The following is a 22,899-nucleotide window of genomic DNA, read 5'->3' as shown; positions in this document are numbered from 1 at the left end:
CAAAACATAAATCACTACGAAATCTGAAGTAAAAAAATGTAACACTATACAGATGTCACTGATGAGTCATACAGTATGACTCATAGTCTATGTGTTTGTTCAGCATTTGGTTTTGTTAAAGCACAGACAGTGCCTCCAAGACAACAACAGTTGACTTTAAAATTTTCTTTGACAAGGACATAATCACAGCGACCTTTTCTCTGTCTGCCAAGTGAGTGAACAAAAGAAAAATTACATTAATATTTGGTATTACTACCTCTTTCCTTCAAACCAGCATCAGTTCTTATAGGTACACTTGCACAAAATCACGGATTTTGTAGGATCATAGGTTGACCAAGGTAATTTAGTGTAGCAGATGAAAAACACATCAAGTTTATTCAGATGTCCACGTGTCATCACTCAGAAATGCAGAAACCATGACCGGTACACCATCTACTGACCAGAGAAGTGACTCCACTATGAACAAAAACATCGAACTGTGTGCAGAAAATGTGCTTGTGCTCTGGACTGATGACTCAAATTTGGTGTATTTATTTGCTGTCAATAATGAGTGTCTGCAGCAACAGTGAAGCATGTTGGAGGTTCCTTGAAAGTTTGAGCTGCATTTCTGCAAATGGAGTTGGATGTGTCAGGATTAATGGTGTCTCAATGCTGAGAAATACAGCAGCTACTATCCATCATGCAATACTACCAGGAGTGTATGATTGGCTCAATTTATCTGCAGCATAAATTTGCATAGAATAAAGACCCAAAATGCAGCCAAGTCATTAAGAACTATCTCAGTCTAAGAAAAGTCCTGGAAGTGTGCATGCCCCCCCCACAGAGTTTGTCTGAGATTACTGAAGGGACAGAAGGATTAGAAGCCTACATCCTCAAAATCTGTTGTAAGTTCTCCAAGATTCCGAACAACTGCCAATGAGTCCTTCAAAAATGTGTGCAAGTGACTCGAGGACTATGCTGTCTTAAAGGCAAAGGGTGGTCACCCAAATACTGATTAGATTAGATTGTCTTCTGTTCATTCATGATAAAAAAACCATCAACACTAAAGCATTCTTTGTTTACAGCATTTTCCACATCGCCTAAAGCTTTTGCACTTCGAAAACTCAAATATCGCTAAAACACTTTACGCTCTCATGAGGTGTTTTTTTTTTCAAACCATCGATATAAAGTGTTTGCTTAAGTTTCTCCTCACGCATCAGTGAGATGACGCAGGGGTCATGTGACATTCATGTGAATCATCTTCTCAAAGTGGATCTCGTTGACGAGAATTTAAGAGAATATGGTATCGCGAGACAAGACCTTACAAGAGTTAAGCTCATTCACAAAACACCTTTCATGGAACAAGTAGCTCAGCAGCTTCACTTTATATAGAAGATTGTCCTTAAGGTGAGTATGAAATTATATCTGTTGAAAGTACCACATAAAACTTCATTGCATTGCTGCAATCCAGATGATTCTCTGCTCCACAGAGATTCCACTATCTAACATTAACTCATGCATTAACGATCAAGACAATTAGCAGCACAATTATACCAATGCAATGGCCATTGGGCCACTCTCTACATAGCTAATCAAGAAATGGTGGAAGAAGTATCCACCCTAACCCTAACCCAAAGTCCTAATACCACACGATGAAATACATCGACCGAGCTAATGTTAACTGCTTCTATGTGTTTGGTAGATAATTTGTACAATGCAAGTATGCTTAAGATCATCATGCATTAGCTGTATAGTTAAAGTAGCACAGAGGCCAGCGACTTCACCCTTTCAAATCTTTTTGGTGAATATTTTCTGGTGGTTTCTAAGAATAATGTGTTTCACCAGAATATTCATATAAGGCCATATGGTTATGATGCAAATACCAGAAACCACAGTTTCACCTTTTGACTCAGTCGATGGAGAAAAAAAGGTTGGGAACACTGATTAGGTAAATATAGTTTAACAAAATATGTTATCAACGAAAAATGAAGTGAGTGTTTAATGAGAGTACGTTAATAGATATAGTAATAATTAAATAATGTCACTTAGTTGTGCACGCTACATTAAAAACCTGTGTTAAGAGAATGTACTGAAACTTATTTGATCAAGTCAAATTCCAAATCCAGCCATGTAGCTCCATTATATCTTTATATTTTTCTCATCTAAACCTATGTGACATATTCTCCTGACCTTTAAATGATCTTGGCAAGAACAATGTACACTCTCTTTGATATTGTACTAGTTTAAAACACACTTTCTTAGAGTTACATTTTTAACCTCCATTCATGCAAGTCACTTCACCACACAGCATAATCACATTCATTTGTTGTACACTCGTAGACACAGTAGCAATATTCTGAAGCAAAATACAAGCCCACAAAACAACAGATCATCACTTTTAACTACACCCACATGGAGACATAAAGAACATATGTGGGTGTCGCATGGACTGTAATCCACATTTGTACTTAGTGGTTGTAGTCATTCACTGTGAATTGCTGTTCTTTAATTTCACCAGTTAAAGAAAGCACAAGTAAAACCACTGATAAAGACATACCTTATGCTGAGCCCGTGACAGCCTTACCACTCCATTAGTTTGGTTAGTCAGTCATTTAGAGATGCCTCAGTTTGGATAATTTTACTAAAAACAACTGCCTCAGAACGCAGCAACATTTCCAAGAGTGGATGCAGGATTTTATGAAACAGTGTTGGATCTTTAAATAAAGATCAATATAATCTGAAAACTATTACTTTTCTTGTTGTCCTTAGCCATGACTACTTGACTCTTTGTCTTAAATTATATTGCAGCCATAGTGTAATGTGGTCCATAACATGAGTGTTACCCAGGGAACAGTAAGCACAAGAGAAAAAGTGATAAAAGTTGGTTAATAATACACACGGACTAAACTTTAGATCAAGATTAATTTTATATCACAATTAAAACATGAATCACAGAACTGATGAAAAAGAGCATTTAAAACACAGTTAATAGTTGAAATACTGGTAAGGGACCAAGCCAATAGTCTCTCATTTCATATAGATCAGAATGAATAAAATAGAAGTCATGCCGTGGCTTCTCTGAAGTTTTTTTTGTTTGTTTGTTTGTTTTTTTGCTGTGGTACGAATCAGACGCTAGAGTGTGAAGAGAAAATACTGACGGACATCATAAATTTATTTCCCATGTCAATTTAAAGTACAAAGGATAATTCTGTATACGATTTTTTCTGGCAATGGGGACTCTACATAGAATTTGCACAATTCATCTCAGTTAATTCAGAAAAATAAAAGTCATGAACACTTCCCTGTTATCAAACAGTCAGAGAGAGATTTTTATTTTTGTTACATTATAGAAATGATTCACAGAACAACTCATATCCTGCTATTGAGAGACAAAAGAAATGATTGGTTTTATTCTAACACGAGTAATACATTATCTCTGTATCATCTCTTTGACTTCTGGATCGATTGCCTTCTTACACTTAAACAGCGTATGGAGTTTCTTCAGCCTGGAAACTTGCTAATAGAATAAAAACAACAACTATAATGTGTCACATCCTAAGAGAAACATTTAAAAAGATATTTTGAAGTATCTGGATACCTCGAGTCATTGGGTATGAACCGAAAATGTTCTAGACTCTGAAACACACAAAAAATAGTGTTTCTATGAGTTAAAATTCACTAATCACTGATAAACATACAATTTACCTGTACTTGCTGGCCTTTCTCTTTGTGTACAGTAAGGCAGCCAGTGAAAGTGTCAGATAGTGGTGAACGCCAAGCACACTCAAGAATACACCATACAAAAAACCTCCTCATCTGCACGTGAGGCAGACATGGAATGACATAACAACATCACTTAAGGAATATCATAACTGTTAATCAATCAGAAACATCTGTACAGTTCTACTCACTCTTCAACTCCAACTTGGTCCCATTTCCAAATATATTGTCCACATGAGGCAACAGCACAGTATAGATCCATTATGAACAGAGTCAGGTTCTCATTGGCAGTTGTAGACCAGTGCTGTTTTGTCTTACTTTTCCCTCACACTATCATTCTGCCTCATGATGTAAATGAGTCCTGGATGAGATTCTTCAGATACTTGAACCAGTAAACTCTGTGTTCTCCATCACAGGTCCCAGTGTTACTGTACAGTCAGAGTCACAGAGTCTCCTAGCTGGACGTCTCAGATGAAGATGATGAACTGAATGTTAACATTCAACCTGAACCTTTTACACTGCTGTAACACCTTCTGCAAATTCAAAAATTACTGAACTCTACATGCACATAATAAGTAGCTGAGTCTGAAATATGTAAATGTGAAATACTTAAGTGGTTTTTACCATTTTAATGTCTAGTGTGAAGCTGAATTGTTCACAAATTCATTATAAATACTTCAGAATCATCATAGACATAGAAGGTAAAATGAGCTTTGGTTTCTGTCCCAATTTTGCTTGTACCAATAAAACCTTGCTGACACATAATTTTCATAGAACAAGCAAGATTACACTTTCACCAACTTTACTGATTTGAAGCACTCTCTTGATGAAAAGATAGGACTGATGGTCTCCTACTGAAAAGCAAAGACATAGTTATTCATATTTTACAAGTTAAATTACATATAGAAATGAGACACAATTTGTGTCACTAAATATAACTACCATCACAAAACACACTCACCCTTCAAGAACAAACATGGAAGTACAACAACTTACAGACGTCATCATGTTCAAATATTGACTTCAGAGTGAAATGAATCTCGCTCTGACTTCACCGACTCTCAAAGACAAGATTTGTTTGATGGCCAATCTGAAGTGAAACTGTACGTCCCTTAGTAACATGTTCACAGCCACAGTGACAAGCTTGTATTTGCAGGGGCGGACTTATGACATTTGAGAGTATTTGAAGAACATAATGGCTCTTCAAGTCACCAAATATACATACAAAAATCTTCGAAAACATGTAACTCTTTACGGATTTCACTGATGATCATATATATGACACAGCTATGTGTTCTTCAGCATTTGTTTGTTAAAGCACATAAAGTCCTCCAGAGAAGAACAATTGACTTTAAAATCTTAATATTGTGTTACGCCCTTTCATTAATCAGCATCATTCTTATAGTACACTTGCACAAAATCAGGGATGTTTAGGATCAATTTGACCAGGAAATTAGTGCAGCAATAAAAACTCATCAACTTATTTCCAGATGTCCAACTGTCATCAGCTCGAAGTTGCAGAACCAGTGTGACCGGTACACCCATCTACTTCCAGAGAAGTGACTCCACTATGATAAAAACATAGGACTGGTGTGCAGAAATGCTGCTTGTGCCCTACTGATGAGTCAAAATAGATATATTCGCTTAACAAGGATTTGTTGCAAAGGCTGGAGAGCTGTACAATAATGATGTCTGCAGCAACAGTGGCATGGCGAGTTTGGTGTTGCATTTCTGCAAATGGAGTTGGGGATTGTCACAATTAATGGTGTCGTCAATGCTGAAATACAGGCGCTGCATATCCACATGCAATACTACAGGAGGTGTATATTGGTCCAAATTATTCGCAGCAGGACAAAGACCAACATCAGCCAAGGTCATTAGAACTACTTCGTCTAAAGAAGTAGCCCTGGAAGTAATGGCATGGCTTCACAGAGCCCTATTTCAACATCATGGAGTGTGTCTGTGATTACATGAAGGACAGAGGATGTGAGGAAGCCTAATCCACAAATCTGTGTAAGTTTCCAGATGTCTGGAACAACCTCAACTGAGGTCCTTCAAAACTGTTGCAAGTGAACCTCGAGGAACTGATGTGTCTTAAGCAAGTGTCAGCCAAATACTGATTAGATTTAGATTTCCTCCTGTCATTCATGATGAAAATAACCACAACATTAAAGCATTCTTTGTTACAGCATTTTCTCCATCTGCTAAGACTTTGTACATCACTGTACTTACAAAAACTCTCAAATATCGAAAACACTTACGTCTCATGAGGTATTTTCAAACCCACGATGTAAAAGTGTTTTGCTTAAGTTTCTCCTCACGACATCAGTGAAGATGACACAGACGTCATGTGACCAGTTCATTTGAGTCAATCTTCCTCAAAGTGGAGCCTCGATTGACGAAATTTAAGAGAATGGTACGCGAGACTAACTTACAAGAGTACAGCTCATTCGCAAAACACCTTCAATGGAAACAAGTACAAGAGCAATTTACTTGCTCAGCAGTTTGCTTTATTATAGAAGTTGTCATTTAAGGGTGTATGAAATTATATCGCTGAAAGTGAGCACACTAGAACTTAATCGCTGCTGCAATCAAACGATCTCTGCTCCATAGCAATTCCACTATCTAACATTACCCTCATGGATTAACTGATCAAACAATAGCAGCACATAAACCAATGAACGGCCAGCTGGCCACTCGCTACATAGTAATCAAGAAGTGGTGGAAGAAGTATGCAACCCTAACCCTAACCCTAATCTAATACCACACTATGAAAATACTTGCTACTGAGCTAATGTACTGCTTCTGTGTTGTTGATAGATTAATCTGCAGCAATGCAACGTATGCTGTAAGATCATCAGCATTGAGCTTATAGGTAGAAGTAGCACAGAGGCCAGCCGACTCACCCTTTCTCAAATCTTTGGTGATTTTTCTGGGGTTTCTAAATGTGTTTAACAGAATATCAATAAGGCATTGTTATGATGCAAAATACAGAACCACAGTTGTCCTTTTGACTTCAATCGCATGAAACAACAAAGGTTGGGAACACTGATTTAGGTAAATATAGTTTTAAAACAATAAATATGGTTATCAAACAGAATAAATGAAGTGGATGTGGTTTAATGAGGAGTACGTTAATAGATATAGTAGATAATTAAATAATGTTCACCTAAGTTGGTGCACGCCTACGTTAAAAACACTGTGTTGAAGAGAATGTACTGGAAACCTATTTGATCAAGTCAAATTCAAAATCTCAGCCACATGTTAGCACCAATATATCTTTATATATTTCTTCTCATCTAAACTATATGTGAAGTCTTCCTCCTGAAACCTCTTGAAATGGGTCTTGGAACAACATGTAACTTCTCTTTGATATTGTACTAGTTTAAAACACCACTTTCTTAGAGTTACATTTTTTAACCCACTCATTCATGCAAGGCCACCTTCACCACACAGGCATCAATCACATGTCATTTGTCTGTACACCGTAGACAGAGTTAGCAGATGTTCTGAAGCAGAGTTCCAGCCTACACTAAACCACAGGTTTTAACTACACCCACATGGAGATGATAAAGGAAACAGACATGGGTGTGCTTGCGACTATAATGGATTTTGTACTTAGGTAGGTTGTAGGTCATTCACTGTGAATTGTCTTGTTCCTTTCATTTCACCAGTTTATAGAAAGCACAAGTAAAAACCACTGATGAAAGAACATACCTTGATGCTGAGCTCCGTGACAGCCTATACTCACTCCATTAGTTTGGGTTAGTCACTTAATTTAGAGATGTTTCAGTTTGGAATAATTTTATAAAAACTAAACTGCCTCCAGAATGGAGCAACATTTCAAAGAGTGGATGCAGGATTTTATGAAACAGTGTTGGATCTTTTAAATAAGGTCATATAAATCTGAAAACTATTACTTGTTCTTGTTGTCTTGACCATGACTACTTCATTGTCTTAAATTTATTGCAGCTTTATTAGTGTCCCCATAACATGAGTATTACCCAGGGAACACTTAAGCACAAAGAGAAAAAGTGATAAAAGTTGGCTAATAATACACACGGACAAACTTTAGAACCAAGATTAAATTTTATTCACAATTATAAAACCATGAATCACATGGAACTGTTAGGCATTTAAAAACACAGTTAATATTGAATACTGGTAGGTGGACCAAGCAGCAATAGTCTCTCATTTCATATCAAACAATAGAATAAATAAATCATTCCGCTTCGAGGTTGTTAATTGTTATTTTATTGCATGTAGTACAATCGACCTGCGATTAAGAATCAGGACTCTAATTAATAGGTCAAATTAAAAAAATAATTATATTTATTAATATTTAATAAATTAAATTATTATAATGCATAACATAAAAATCATGATACACTTCCGCTTGTTATCAAAACCAGCCAGAGAGAGATTTTTGTTTTTGTTAAGTTTCTAGTAATTATTTACAGAACTACTCATATACTGCTATACAAAGACAAAACTAAAACATGATCAGTTTTATTTTCTAACACCAGAGTAGATACATTTATCCTCTGTGTCATCTCTTTGACTTCTGGATCGATTGGCCTTCTTTACTCTTAAAGCAGCGTAATGGAGGTTTTCTTCAGCCTGGAAACTCTGCTAATAGAATAGAAAACAACAACTTATAATGTGTCACATACCTAAGAAGAAAACATTTAAGTAAAGAGATAATTTTGAAAGTTATCTGGATACCTCTGAGTTCATTGGGTATGAAGCCGAAAATGTTGCATCAGACTCTGAAACACACAAAAAAATTGTGTTTCTATGATGTTAAAATTCACTAATCACGTGATAAACAGTACAATTTACCTGTAACTTGCTGGCCTTTTCTCTTCTGTGTGTACAGTAAGGCAGCCAGTGAAAGTGTCAGGATAGTGGTGAACGCCAAAGCACCACTCAAGAAATACACCAAGACAAGAGAAACCTCCTCATCTGCAGCATGAGGCAGACATGGAATGACATTAACAACATCATCTTTAAGGAATAATCTGAACTGTTAATCAGATCAGAAACATCTGTTACAGTTCTACTCACTCTTCAACTCCAACTTGGTCCCATTTCCAAACAGTATGTGTCCACATGAGGCAACAGCACAGTAGTAGATCCCATTATGAGACAGAGTCAGGTTCTCCATTGGCAGGTTGTAGACACAGTGCGTGTTTTTGTCTGTTTTTTTCTCCCACACTCATCATTTCTGCCTCCATGAGTGTAAATGAGTCCTGGATGAGATTCTTCAGAGTCTTTGAACCAGTAAACGCTGTGTTCTCCATCATAGGTCCCAGTGTGTACTGTACAGTTCAGAGTCACAGAGTCTCCTAGCTGGATGATCTCAGATGAAGACTGAACTGAAGTGTTAATATTCAAACCTGAACCTTTTACACTGACTGTAACACCTTCTGCAAATTCAAAAATTACTGAAAGTCTACATGCACAGTAATAAGTAGCTGAGTCTGAAATATGTAAATCTGAAATACTTAAGTGGTTTTTACCATTTTTAATTTCCAGTGTGAAGCGTGAGTTGTTCACAAATTCATTATAAAATACTTCAGTTTTATCATAGACGTAGAAAGTAGAAATGAGCTTTGGTTTCTGTCCCAATGTTTGCTTATACCAATAAAACCTTGCTGACAAATGATTTTCATAGAAACATCGCAAAATTACACTTTCACCAACATTTACTGATCTGAAGCCACTCTCTTGACGAACAAATGATGACTGATGTGTCTCCTGAGCTGAAAAAGCAAAGACACAGTTGATTTCATATTTTTACGGATGAATTATAGTATAGAAATGAGAAACAATTCTGCACATAAAGATAAGAAACTACCATCACAAAAACACAACTCACCCTTCAAGAACAAACATGTCAGGAAGAAAAGAAACATTACAGATGTCATCGTGTTCAAATATCTGACTTCTGAGTGAAAAGAATCTCACTCTTGAGCTTCACCGACTCTTCAAAGACAAGACTTTGTTTGATTGGCCAATCTGAAGTGAAACTGTACGTCCCATTAAGTAACATGTTCACAGCCACAGTGACAAGCTTGGTATTTGGCCAAGGGGCAGGACTTAAGACATATTGAGAAGTATTTGAAGAACATAATGGCTCTTCAAGTCACCAAAACATAAATCACTACGAAATCTGAAGTAAAAAAATGTAACACTATACAGATGTCACTGATGAGTCATACAGTATGAGTAGTCTATGTGTTTGTTCAGCATTTGGTTTTGTTAAAGCACAGACAGTGCCTCCAAGACAACAACAGTTGACTTTAAAATTTTTGAAGGGAAAATAGATTTTTTCTCTTCTGCCAAGTGAGTGAACAAAAGAAAAATTACATTAATATTTGGTATTACTACCCCTTTCCTTCAAACCAGCATCAGTTCTTATAGGTACACTTGCACAAAATCACGGATTTTGTAGGATCATAGGTTGACCAAGGTAATTTAGTGTAGCAGATGAAAAACACATCAAGTTTATTTCCAGATGTCCAGCAGTGTCATCAGCTCAGAAATTGCAGAAACCAGTAGGACCCGGGTACACCCATCTACTGACCAGAGAAGTGACTCCACTATGAACAAAAACATCGGAACTGGTGTGCAGAAAAAATGCTGCTTGTGCTCTGGACTGATGACTCAAAATTTGGTGTATTTATTTGCTGTACAATAATGAGTGTCTGCAGGCAACAGTGAAGCATGTTGGAGGTTCCTTGAAAGTTTGAGGCTGCATTTCTGCAAATGGAGTTGGGGATGTGGTCAGGATTAATGGTGTCCTCAATGCTGAGAAATACAGGCAGCTACTTATCCATCATGCAATACTACCAGGGAGGTGTATGATTGGCTCCAAATTTATTCTGCAGCATAGAATTCTGCATAGAATAAAGACCCCAAACATGCAGCCAAGGTCATTAAGAACTATCTTCAGTCTAAAGAAAAAGTCCTGGAAGTGATGGCATGCCCCCCCCACAGAGTTTGTCTGAGATTACATGAAGGGACAGAAGGATGTGAGGAAGCCTACATCCTCAGAAGATCTGTTGTAAGTTCTCCAAGATGTCCGGAACAACCTGCCAACTGAGGTCCTTCAAAAACTGTGTGCAAGTGGACCTCGAGGAACTCATGCTGTCTTAAAGGCAAAGGGTGGTCACGCCAAATACTGATTAGATTTAGATTGTCTTCTGTTCATTCATGATGAAAATAAACCATCAACACTTAAAGCATTCTTTGTTTACAGCATTTTTTTCCCACATCTGCCTAAAGCTTTTGCACATTACGAAAAACTCAAATATCGCTAAAACACTTTTACGCTCTCATGAGGTGTTTTTTTTTTCAAACCCATCGATATAAAAGTGTTTTGCTTAAGTTTCTCCGTCACCGGCATCAGTGAAGATGACGCAGAGGGTCATGTGACCAGTTCATGTGAAGTCAGTCTTCCTCAAAGTGGAGTCTCGGTTGACGAGAATTTAAGAGAATAATGGGGTATCGCGAGACAAGACCTTACAAGAGTTAAAGCTCATTCACAAAACACCTTTCAATGGAAACAAGTAGCTCAGCAGCTTCACTTTATTATAGAAGATTGGTCACTTAAGGTGGAGTATGAAATTATATCCTGTTGAAAGTAACCACACTAGAAACTTTCATTGCATTGCTGCAAGTCCAGATGATTCTCTGCTCCACAGTAGAATTCCACTATCTAACATTAAGCTCATGCATTAACTGATCAAGACAATTAGCAGCACAATTATACCAATGCAATGGCCAGTTGGGCCACTCTCTACATAGCTAATCAAGAAATGGTGGAAGAAGTATCCAACCCTAACCCTAACCCAAAGTCCTAATACCACACGATGAAAATACATCGGTACCGAGGCTAATGTTAACTGCTTTCTATGTTGTTTGGTAGATTAATTTGTAGCAATGCAACGTATGCTATAAGATCATCATGCATTTGAGCTGTAGTAGTGTAGAAGTAGCACAGAGGCCAGCCGGACTTCACCCTTTCTCAAAATCTTTTTGGATGAATATTTTTCTGGTGGTTTCTAAGAATAATGTGTTTCAACCAGAATATTCATATAAGGCCATAGTGGTTATGATGCAAAATACCAGAAACCCACAGGTTGTCACCTTTTGACTTCAGTCGCATGGAGAAAACAAAAGGTTGGGAACACTGATTTAGGTAAATATAGTTTTAAAACAATAAATATGGTTATCAAACTGAATAAATGAAGTGGATGTGGTTTAATGAGGAGTACGTTAATAGATATAGTAGATAATTAAATAATGTTCACTTAAGTTGGTGCACGCCTACATTAAAAACGCTGTGTTTAAGAGAATGTACTGGAAACTTATTTGATCAAGTCAAATTCCAAATCTCAGCCACATGTTAGCTCCATTATATCTTTATATATTTGTTCTCATCTAAACCATATGTGACATATTCCTCCTGAACCTCTTTAAAATGGATCTTGGCAAGAACAATGTACACTTCTCTTTGATATTGTACTAGTTTAAAACACCACTTTCTTAGAGTTACATTTTTTAACCTCCCATTCATGCAAGGTCACCTTCACCACACAGGCATAAATCACATGTCATTTGTCTGTACACTCGTAGACACAGTTAGCAGATATTCTGAAGCAAAATACAAGCCTCACAAAACAACAGATCATCACATTTTAACTACACCCACATGGAGACAATAAAAGGAAACATATGTGGGTGTATCGCCATGGACTGTAATCCACATTTTGTACTTAGGTAGGTTGTAGGTCATTCACTGTGAATTGCTGTTCCTTTAATTTCACCAGTTTAAAGAAAGCACAAGTAAAACCACTGATGAAAGAACATACCTTGATGCTGAGCTCCGTGACAGCCTATACTCACTCCATTAGTTTGGGTTAGTCAGTCAATTTAGAGATGCCTCAGTTTGGAATAATTTTACTAAAAACTAAACTGCCTCCAGAACGCAGCAACATTTCCAATGAGTGGATGCAGGATTTTATGAAACAGTGTTGGATCTTTTAAATAAAGATCAATATAAATCTGGAAAACTATTACTTGTTCTTGTTGTCCTTAGCCATGACTACTTGACTCCTTTTGTCTTAAATTATATTGCAGCCATAGTGTAATGTGGTCCCCATAACATGAGTGTTACCCAGGGAACAGTTAAGCACAAAGAGAAAAAGTGATAAAAGTTGGTTAATGAATACACACGGACTAAACTTTAGAAATCAAGATTAAATTTTTATATCACAATTATAAAACCATGAATCACATGGAACTGATGAAAAAAGAGGCATTTAAAAACACAGTTAATAGTTGAAATACTGGTAAGCGGACCAAGCAGCAAATAGTCTCTCATTTCATATCAGATCAGAATAGAATAAAATAGAAGTCATTGCCGTGGCTTCTCTGAAGGTTTTTTTTTTGTTTGTTTGTTTGTTTTTTTGCTGTGGTACGAATCAGGACCTGCTAGAGTGTGAAGAGAAAATACTGACGGGACATCATTAAATTTTATTTTCCCATGGTCAAATTTAAAGTACAAAGGATAATTCTAGTATACCGATTTTTTCTGGCAATGGTGGACTTCTGACATAGAATTTGCACAATTCATCTCAGTTAAATTGCCAGAAACATAAAAGTCATGATACACTTCCGCTTGTTATCAAAACCAGTCAGAGAGAGATTTTTATTTTTGTTACATTTATAGAAATGATTCACAGAACAACTCATATCCTGCTATTGAGAGACAAAGCAAGAACATGATTGGTTTTATTTTCTAACACCGGAGTAAATACATTTATCCTCTGTATCATCTCTTTGACTTCTGGATCGATTGGCCTTCTTTACACTTAAAGCAGCGTAATGGAGGTTTTCTTCAGCCTGGAAACTCTGCTAATAGAATAGAAAACAACAACTCATAATGTGTCACATGCCTAAGAAGAAAACATTTCAACAATAAGATTATTTTGAAAGTTATCTGGATACCTCTGAGTTCATTGGGTATGAAGCCGAAAATGTTTCATGAGACTCTGAAACACACAAAAAAATAGTGTTTCTATGATGTTAAAATTCACTAATCACGTGATAAACAGTACAATTTACCTGTAGCTTGCTGGCCTTTTCTCTTCTGTGTGTACAGTAAGGCAGCCAGTGAAAGTGTCAGGATAGTGGTGAACGCCAAAGCACCACTCAAGAAATACACCAGTACAAGAGAAACCTCCTCATCTGCAGCGTGAGGCAGACATGGAATGACATTAACAACATCATCTTTAAGGAATAATCATAACTGTTAATCAGATCAGAAAACATCTGTTACAGTTCTACTCACTCTTCAACTCCAACTTGGTCCCATTTCCAAATAGTATGTGTCCACATGAGGCAACAGCACAGTAGTAGATCCCATTATGAGACAGAGTCAGGTTCTCCATTGGCAGGTTGTAGACACAGGTGCGTGTTTTTGTCTTACTTTTCCTCTCACACTGATCATTCCTGCCTCCATGAGTGTAAATGAGTCCTGGATGAGATTCTTCAGATACTTTGAACCAGTAAACTCTGTGTTCTCCATCACAGGTCCCAGTGTGTACTGTACAGTTCAGAGTCACAGAGTCTCCTAGCTGGACGGTCTCAGATGAAGACTGATGAACTGAAGTGTTAACATTCAAACCTGAACCTTTTACACTGACTGTAACACCTTCTGCAAATTCAAAAATTACTGAAACTCTACATGCACAGTAATAAGTAGCTGAGTCTGAAATATGTAAATGTGAAATACTTAAGTGGTTTTTACCATTTTTAATGTCTAGTGTGAAGCGTGAATTGTTCACAAATTCATTATAAAATACTTCAGAATCATCATAGACATAGAAGGTAGAAATGAGCTTTGGTTTCTGTCCCAATGTTTGCTTGTACCAATAAAACCTTGCTGACACATAATTTTCATAGAAACAACGCAAGATTACACTTTCACCAACATTTACTGATTTGAAGCCACTCTCTTGATGAAAAGATGAGGACTGATGTGTCTCCTGAGCTGAAAAAGCAAAGACATAGTTGATTTCATATTTTACAAGTTAAATTACAGTATAGAAATGAGACACAATTTGGTGTCACTAAAATATAAACTACCATCACAAAAACACAACTCACCCTTCAAGAACAAACATGTGAAGTACAAAACAAACGTTACAGACGTCATCATGTTCAAATATGTGACTTCAGAGTGAAATGAATCTCGCTCTTGAGCTTCACCGACTCTTCAAAGACAAGACTTTGTTTGATTGGCCAATCTGAAGTGAAACTGTACGTCCCATTAGGTAACATGTTCACAGCCACAGTGACAAGCTTGGTATTTGGCCAAGGGGCGGGACTTATGACATGTTGAGAGGTATTTGAAGAACATAATGGCTCTTCAAGTCACCAAAATATACATTACTACAAAATCTGTCGTAAAACATGTAACTCTTTACGGATTTCACTGATGAGTCATATAGTATGACACAGCCTATGTGTTCTTTCAGCATTTGGTTTTGTTAAAGCACATAAAGTTCCTCCAAGAGAAGAACAATTGACTTTAAAATCTTAATATTTGGTGTTACTGCCCCTTTCATTTAAATCAGCATCAGTTCTTATAGGTACACTTGCACAAAATCAGGGATGTTTTAGGATCAAATGTTGACCAAGGAAATTTAGTGCAGCAAATAAAAAACTCATCAAACTTATTTCCAGATGTCCAACAGTGTCATCAGCTCGGAAGTTGCAGAAACCAGTGTGACCCGGGTACACCCATCTACTGTCCAGAGAAGTGACTCCACTATGGATAAAAACATAGGGACTGGTGTGCAGAAAAATTGCTGCTTGTGCCCTGAACTGATGAGTCAAAATATGATATATTCAGCTGTAACAAAAGGGAGTTTGTGTGCCAAAGGGCTGGAGAGCTGTACAATAATGAGTGTCTGCAGGCAACAGTGTAGCATGGCGGAGGTTTGGTGTTGCATTTCTGCAAATGGAGTTGGGGATTTGGTCACAATTAATGGTGTCGTCAATGCTGAGAAATACAGGCAGCTGCATATCCATCATGCAATACTACCAGGGAGGTGTATGATTGGTTCCAAATTTATTCTGCAGCAGGACAAAGACCCCAAACATACAGCCAAGGTCATTAAGAACTATCTTCAGTCTAAAGAAGTAGCCCTGGAAGTAATGGCATGGCTTCCACAGAGCCCCTATTTCAACATCATGGAGTGTGTCTGTGATTACATGAAGGGACAGAAGGATGTGAGGAAGCCTACATCCACAGAAGATCTGTGTTAAGTTCTCCAAGATGTCTGGAACAACCTGCCAACTGAGGTCCTTCAAAAACTGTGTGCAAGTGAACCTCGAGGAACTGATGCTGTCTTGAAGGCAAAGTGTGGTCATGCCAAATACTGATTAGATTTAGATTTCTCTCCTGTTCATTCATGATGAAAATAAACCATCAACAATTAAAGCATTCTTTGTTTACAGCATTTTTTCTCGCATCTGCGTAAGACTTTTGTACATCACTGTACATTACAAAAAAACTCTCAAATATCGCTAAAACACTTTTACGCTCTCATGAGGTATTTTTTCAAACCCATCGATGTAAAAGTGTTTTGCTTAAGTTTCTCCTTCACTGACATCAGTGAAGATGACACAGACGGTCATGTGACCAGTTCATTTGGAGTCAATCTTCCTCAAAGTGGAGCCTCGATTGACGAGAATTTAAGAGAATAATGGGGTATCGCGAGACTAGACCTTACAAGAGTTACAGCTCATTCGCAAAACACCTTTCAATGGAAACAAGTACAAAGAGCAATTCTACTTAGCTCAGCAGCTTTGCTTTATTATAGAAGGTTGGTCATTTATATCGGGTGTATGAAATTATATTCTGCTGAAAGTGAGCACACTAGAATGCTTAATCGCATGGCTGCAAATCCAAACGATCCTCTGCTCCATAGCAGAATTCCACTATCTAACATTACCCTCATGGATTAACTGATCAAGACAATTAGCAGCACAATTAAACCAATGTAACGGCCAGCTGGGCCACTCGCTACATAGCTAATCAAGAAGTGGTGGAAGAAGTATGCAACCCTAACCCTAACCCTAAGTCCTAATACCACACTATGAAAATACGTTGCTACTGAGGCTAATGCTAACTGCTTTCTGTGTTGTTTGATAGATTAATCTGCAGCAATGCAACGTATGCTGTAAGATCATCATGCATTTGAGCTGTAGTAGGGTAGAAGTAGCACAGAGGCCAGCCAGACTTCACCCTTTCTCAAAATCTTTGTGGCTGGATGTTGTTCTGGGGGTTTCTAACAATTATGTGTTTTAACCAGAATATTCATATAAGGTCATTGCGGTTATGATGCAAAATACCAGAAACCCACAGGTTGTCCCCTTTTGACTTCAATCGCATGAAGACAACAAAAGGTTGGGAAACACTGATTTAGGTAAATATAGTTTTAAAACAATAAATATGGTTATCAAACAGAATAAATGAAGTGGATGTGGTTTAATGAGGAGTACGTTAATAGATATAGTAGATAATGAAATAATGTTCACTTAAGTTGGTGCACGCCTACATTAAAAACACTGTGTTGAAGAGAATGTACTGGAAACCTATTTGATCAAGTCAAATTCCAAATCTCAGCCACATGTTAGCACCAATATATCTTTATATATTTCTTCTCATCTAAACCATATGTGAAGTCTTCCTCCTGAAACTCTCTGAAATGGGTCTTGGGAACAACATGTACACTTCTCTTTGATATTGTACTAGTTTAAAACACCACTTTCTTAGAGTTACATTTTTTAACCCACTCATTCATGTAAGGCCACCTTCACCACACAGGCGTCAATCACATGTCATTTGTCTGTACACTCGTAGACAGAGTTAGCAGATGTTCTGAAGCAGAGTTCCAGCCTCACTAAACCACAGGTTTTAACTACACCCACATGGAGATGATAAAAGGAAACAGACATGGGTCTGTTGCTGTGCTTGGCGACTACAATGATTTTGTACTTGGGTAGGTTGTAGGTCGTTCACTGTGAATTGCTGTTCCTTTAATTTCACCAGTTTATAGAAAGCACAAGTAAAACCACTGATGAAAGAACATACCTTGATGCTGATCTCCGTGACAGCCTATACTCACTCCATTAGTTTGGGTTAGTCAGTCAATTTAGAGATGCTTCAGTTTGGAATAATTTTACTAAAAACTAAACTGCCTCCAGAATGCAGCAACATTTCCAAAGAGTGGATGCAGGATTTTATGAAACAGTGTTGGATCTTTTAAATAAAGTTCAATATAAATCTGGAAAACTATTACTTGTTCTTGTTGTGCTTGGCCATGACTACTTGACTCATTTTGTCTTAAATTATATATTATATATATATATTGCAGCCATAGTGTAATGTGGTCCCCATAACATGAGTGTTACCCAGGGAACAGTTAAGCACAAAGAGAAAAAGTGATAAAAGTTGGTTAATGAATACACACGGACTAAACTTTAGAAATTTTTTATATCACAATTATAAAACCATGAATCACATGGAACTGTTGATAAAAGAGGCATTTAAAAACACAGTTAATAGTTGAAATACTGGTAGGTGGACCAAGCAGCAAATAGTCTCTCATTTCATATCAGATCAGAATAGAATAAAATAGAAGTCATTGCCGTGGCTTCTCTGAAGGTTTTTTTTGTTTGTTTGTTTGTTTGTTTTTTTGCTGTGGTACGAATCAGGACCTGCTAGAGTGTGAAGAGAAAATACTGACGGGACATCATTAAATTTTATTTTCCCATGGTCAAATTTAAAAAACAAAGGATAATTCTAGTATACTGACTATCTGGCAATGGTGGACTTCTGACATAGAATTTGCACAATTCATTTCAGTTTAATTGCCAGTAACATAAAAGTCATGATACACTTCCGCTTGTTATCGAAAACAGCCAGAGAGAGATTTTTATAATTGTTAAGTTTATAGTAATTATTTACAGAACAACTCATATCCTGCTATACAAAGACAAAACTAAAACATGATTGGTTTTATTTCCTAACACCAGAGTAAATACATTTATCCTCTGTATCATCTCTTTGACTTCTGGATCGATTGGCCTTCTTTACACTTAAAGCAGCGTAATGGAGGTTTTCTTCAGCCTGGAAACTGTGCTAATAAAATAGAAAACAACAACTTATAATGTGTCACATACTTAAGAAGAAAACATTTAAGTAAAGAGATAATTTTGAAAGTTATCTGGATACCTCTGAGTTCATTGGGTATGAAGCCGAAAATCTTGCATCAGACTCTGAAACACACAAAAAAATAGTGTTTCTATGATGTTAAAATTCACTAATCACACAATAAACAGTACAATTTACCTGTAACTTGCTGGCCTTTTCTCTTCTGTGTGTACAGTAAGGCAGCCAGTGAAAGTGTCAGGATAGTGGTGAATGCCAAAGCACCACTCAAGAAATAAACCAAGACAAGAGAAACCTCCTCATCTGCAGCATGAGGCAGACATGGAATGACATTAACAACATCATCTTCATGTAATACTCAGAACTGTTAATCAGATCAGAAAACATCGGTTACAGTTCTACTCACTCTTCAACTCCAGCTTGGTCCCATTTCCAAACAGTATGTGTCCACATGAGGCAACAGCACAGTAGTAGATCCCATTATGAGACAGATTCAGGTTCTCCATTGGCAGGTTGTAGACACAGGTGCGTGTTTTTGTGTTGTTTTTTTTTCTTCCACACTGATCATTTCTGCCTCCTTGAGTGTAAATGAGTCCTGGATGAGATTCTTCAGAGTCTTTGAACCAGTAAACGCTGTGTTCTCCATCATAGGTCCCAGTGTGTACTGTACAGTTCAGAGTCACAGAGTCTCCTAGCTGGACGGTCTCAGATGAAGACTGATGAACTGAAGTGTTAATATTCAAACCTGAACCTTTTACACTGACTGTAACGCCTTCTGCAAATTCAAAAGTTACTGAAAGTCTACATGCACAGTAATAAGTAGCTGAGTCTGAAATACGTAAATCTGAAATACTTAAGTGGTTTTTACCATTTTTAATTTCCAGTGTGAAGCGTGAATTGTTCACAAATTCATCATAAAAAACTTCAGTGTCATCATAGATGTAGAAAGTAGAAATGAGCTTTGGTTTCTGTCCCAATGTTTGCTTGTACCAATAAAACCTTGCTGACACATCATTTTCATAGAAACATCGCAAAATTACACTTTCACCAACATTTACTGATCTGAAGCCACTCTCTTGATGAAAAGATGAGGACTGATGTGTCTCCTGAGCTGAAAAAGCAAAGACATAGTTGATTTCATATTATTACAAGATAAATTATAGTATAGAAATGAGAAACAATTCGGTGTCACTAAGATATAAACTACCATCACAAAAACACAACTCACCCTTCAAGAACAAACATGTGAGGTACAAAAGAAATGTTACAGATGTCATCGTGTTCAAATATGTGACTTCTGAGTGAAATGAATCTCGCTCTTGAGCTTCACCAACTCTTCAAAGACAAGACTTTGTTTGATTGGCCAATCTGAAGTGAAACTGTACGTCCCATTAAGTAACATGTTCACAGCCACAGTGACACATTTGGTATTTGGCTAAGGGGCAGGACTTAAGACATGTTGAGAGATATTTGACGAACATAATGGTTCTTCAAGTCACCGAAATATACATTACTACAAAATCTGTCGTAAAACATGTAACTCTTTACGGATTTCCCTGATTAGTCTTATAGTGTGACACAGTCGATGTGTTTGTTCAGAATTTGGTTTTGTTAAAGCACAGACAGTGCCTCCAAGAGAACAACAATGTACTTTAAAATTGAATTATTATTTTTTCTGCCAAGTGAATGAACAAAGAAAAATCTAAGTCACATCAATATTTGGTGTTACTACCCCTTGTCTTCAAACCAGCATCAGTCCTCATAGGTAAAAGGACTGTAAAAAACACATCAAGCTTATTTCCAGAGTTGCAGAAAGCAGTGGGACCCAGGTACAACCATCTACTGTCCAGAGATGTGACTCAACTATGGATAAAAACTAGGGGTATAATGATTCATCCACCACATCGATGAATCGGTTTATTTTGCTACGATTCAACTACATCGATCTGTACTTGGCAAGTTGGCTGTCCAGACGACATACATCGATCTAATATCGATTTAAAAGGTAATCAATCAATTGTATCGATACTAGGAAATAACGCATTGGATTAAGGACGTCAGAGGATCCTCTTAGAGTATTTATTTGAGAAACACTGTAAAAGTGGACAAACAAAATTTACAAATTAGTTTTATATACCGAAAACACCGTTATACAAATATGCGTTAGCTTCCGGCTAACATCAATGGCAAAATTAATGTCTATGCTAACATTCGCTTTCACATCTCCTTGCCTCTCCATCTCATCCCACCAGTGACACACAGTGACCTGAGCAAAGGAAAACAACTCGATGAAACGTCGGATAATTTAACGTGTAACGTCAGTCACCACCATCATGTGGTATTGTCAACAGACCAGCGTGTAATGAGAAAGTCAGCGCTCAAAAGAGGAGCTAATAAACAGAAACGGACATGTGGTGTTAAACTTCTGGGCCATAATAACCTTGTTCTTTATTGATAAACCGAGCACCGTCCAGCGGATAAAAAGTAACCGGTAGATTAAGAACCCCGAAAGAGTAGATATTGAACAAGATAGTTATCTGCTGGTGGCCAGCTACTCCTAAGTGAATGTAGAGGAAACACTGAGTAGGTGTTTATTTCAGTCACACTGGTTTAATTTTTGGCTAAAAAGTTACTGAATCGATTTCAAGCCACTGAATCGTTTCGGATCATATATTTCTAAATTACCTAAAATCGTCCTTGAATAGTATCGGAACCAGGAATTGTGAATCGAATCGAATCGTTCTTAAAACGAATCATTACACCCCTAATAAAAACATAGTAACTGGTGTGAAGAAAAACGGCTACTTGTGCTCTGGACTGATGAGTCAAAATATGGTATATTTGGCTGTAGCAGAAGGTAGTTTGTTTGTCAAAAGGCTGGAATAGCTGTACAATAATGAGTGTCTGCAGACAACAGTGAAGCATGGTGGAGGTTTGGGGTTGCATTTCTGCAATTGGAGTTGGGGATTTGGTCACAATTAATGGTGTTGTCAAGGCTGAGAAATACAGGCAGCTGCATATCCATCATGCAATACTACCAGCGAGGTGTATGATTGGCTCCAAATTTATTCTGCAGCAGGACAAAGACCCCAAACATACAGCCAAGGTCATTAAGAACTATCTTCAGTCTAAAGAAGTAGCCCTGGAAGTAACGGCATGGCTTCCACAGAGCCCTTATCTCAACATCATGGAGTATGTCTGAGATAACATGAAGAATGAGAAGTATTTGAGGAAGCCTACATCCACAGAAGATCTGTGGTAAGTTCTCCAAGATGTCCGGAACAACCTGCCAACTGAGGTCCTTCAAAAACAGTGTGCAAGTGGACCTCGAGGAACTGATGCTGTCTTGAAGGCAAAGGGTGGTCACGCCAAATACAGATTAGATTTAGATTTCTCTCCTGTTCATTCATGATGAAAATAAACCATCAACACTTCCATTTAGGAATTTTTTGTTTACAGCATAATTTTTACACATCTGCCTAAAACCTTTGTTGATATTTGAGAGGTTTTTCGGACTGTACAGTAATGCGCAAAACACTTTTGCGCTCTCATGAGATGGTTTTCACACCCATCGATATAAAAGGGTTTTACAAAAGTGCAATAGAAACACTTTTTTTTTTTTACATTTCTCCATCACTGGAATCAGTGAAGATGACACAGGGGGTCATTCGACCACTTCATTTGAAGTCCATTTTCCTCAAGGTGGAGTCTCACTTGATGAGAATTTAAGAGAATAATGTGATATCGCGAGACAAGACCTTACAAGAGTTACAGCTCATTCGCAAAACACCTTTCAATGGGAACATGTACAACTTTATCGAAATTTCAGAAATATCGCTTTTACTTAGCAAACTTAAGGTGGTGTATGAAATCATATATATAACCTTAACCCTAACCCAAAGTCCTGATACCACACTATGAAAATACGTCGCTACTGAGGCTAATGT

The 22,899-nt window shown here is 37.4% G+C and overlaps 2 protein-coding genes and 1 pseudogene across 2 annotated transcripts; all 3 read right to left on the bottom strand.

The window, feature by feature from the left end:
* Nucleotides 1-8,094: 8,094 nt before the first annotated feature.
* Nucleotides 8,095-9,637, bottom strand: LOC125021578 (annotated as a pseudogene).
* Nucleotides 9,638-13,144: 3,507 nt separating this feature from the next.
* LOC125021523 (immunoglobulin kappa light chain-like) lies at nucleotides 13,145-14,930 on the bottom strand. The gene is made up of 5 exons (XM_047607637.1): nucleotides 14,878-14,930; nucleotides 14,060-14,761; nucleotides 13,834-13,956; nucleotides 13,717-13,760; nucleotides 13,145-13,623 (listed from the first exon to the last, which is right to left on the bottom strand). The coding sequence occupies exons 1-5, from the start codon at nucleotides 14,927-14,929 to the stop codon at nucleotides 13,501-13,503; spliced, it is 1,044 nt and encodes a 347-aa protein (XP_047463593.1). The 5' UTR covers nucleotide 14,930; the 3' UTR covers nucleotides 13,145-13,500.
* A 3,529-nt stretch (nucleotides 14,931-18,459) lies between these two features.
* LOC125021533 (immunoglobulin kappa light chain-like) lies at nucleotides 18,460-20,233 on the bottom strand. The gene is made up of 5 exons (XM_047607649.1): nucleotides 20,181-20,233; nucleotides 19,359-20,063; nucleotides 19,133-19,255; nucleotides 19,016-19,059; nucleotides 18,460-18,922 (listed from the first exon to the last, which is right to left on the bottom strand). Exons 1-5 carry the CDS (start codon nucleotides 20,227-20,229, stop codon nucleotides 18,800-18,802), a joined length of 1,044 nt encoding a protein of 347 aa, XP_047463605.1. The 5' UTR covers nucleotides 20,230-20,233; the 3' UTR covers nucleotides 18,460-18,799.
* Nucleotides 20,234-22,899: the final 2,666 nt, after the last annotated feature.

Source organism: Mugil cephalus, chromosome 1 (assembly GCF_022458985.1).
Source record: "Mugil cephalus isolate CIBA_MC_2020 chromosome 1, CIBA_Mcephalus_1.1, whole genome shotgun sequence".
In the NCBI taxonomy this organism is placed as follows: domain Eukaryota; kingdom Metazoa; phylum Chordata; class Actinopteri; order Mugiliformes; family Mugilidae; genus Mugil; species Mugil cephalus.
This window is presented reverse-complemented; position numbering and strand designations above follow the sequence as displayed.

Coding starts and splice junctions, on each gene's coding strand:
- LOC125021523 (XM_047607637.1), bottom strand. CDS start 14,929: ATGATGACGTCTGTAACGTTTGTTTTGTACTTCACATGTTTGTTCTTG. Junction 14,762..14,877: donor CACATGTTTGTTCTTGAAGG/GTGAGTTGTGTT, acceptor TTGCTTTTTCAG/CTCAGGAGACACATCAGTCC. Junction 13,761..13,833: donor AAAAGGCCAGCAAGCTACAG/GTAAATTGTACT, acceptor TGTGTGTTTCAG/AGTCTCATGAAACATTTTCG.
- LOC125021533 (XM_047607649.1), bottom strand. CDS start 20,229: ATGACATCTGTAACATTTCTTTTGTACCTCACATGTTTGTTCTTGAAG. Junction 19,060..19,132: donor AAAAGGCCAGCAAGTTACAG/GTAAATTGTACT, acceptor TGTGTGTTTCAG/AGTCTGATGCAAGATTTTCG. Junction 18,923..19,015: donor CATACCCAATGAACTCAGAG/GTATCCAGATAA, acceptor CTATTTTATTAG/CACAGTTTCCAGGCTGAAGA.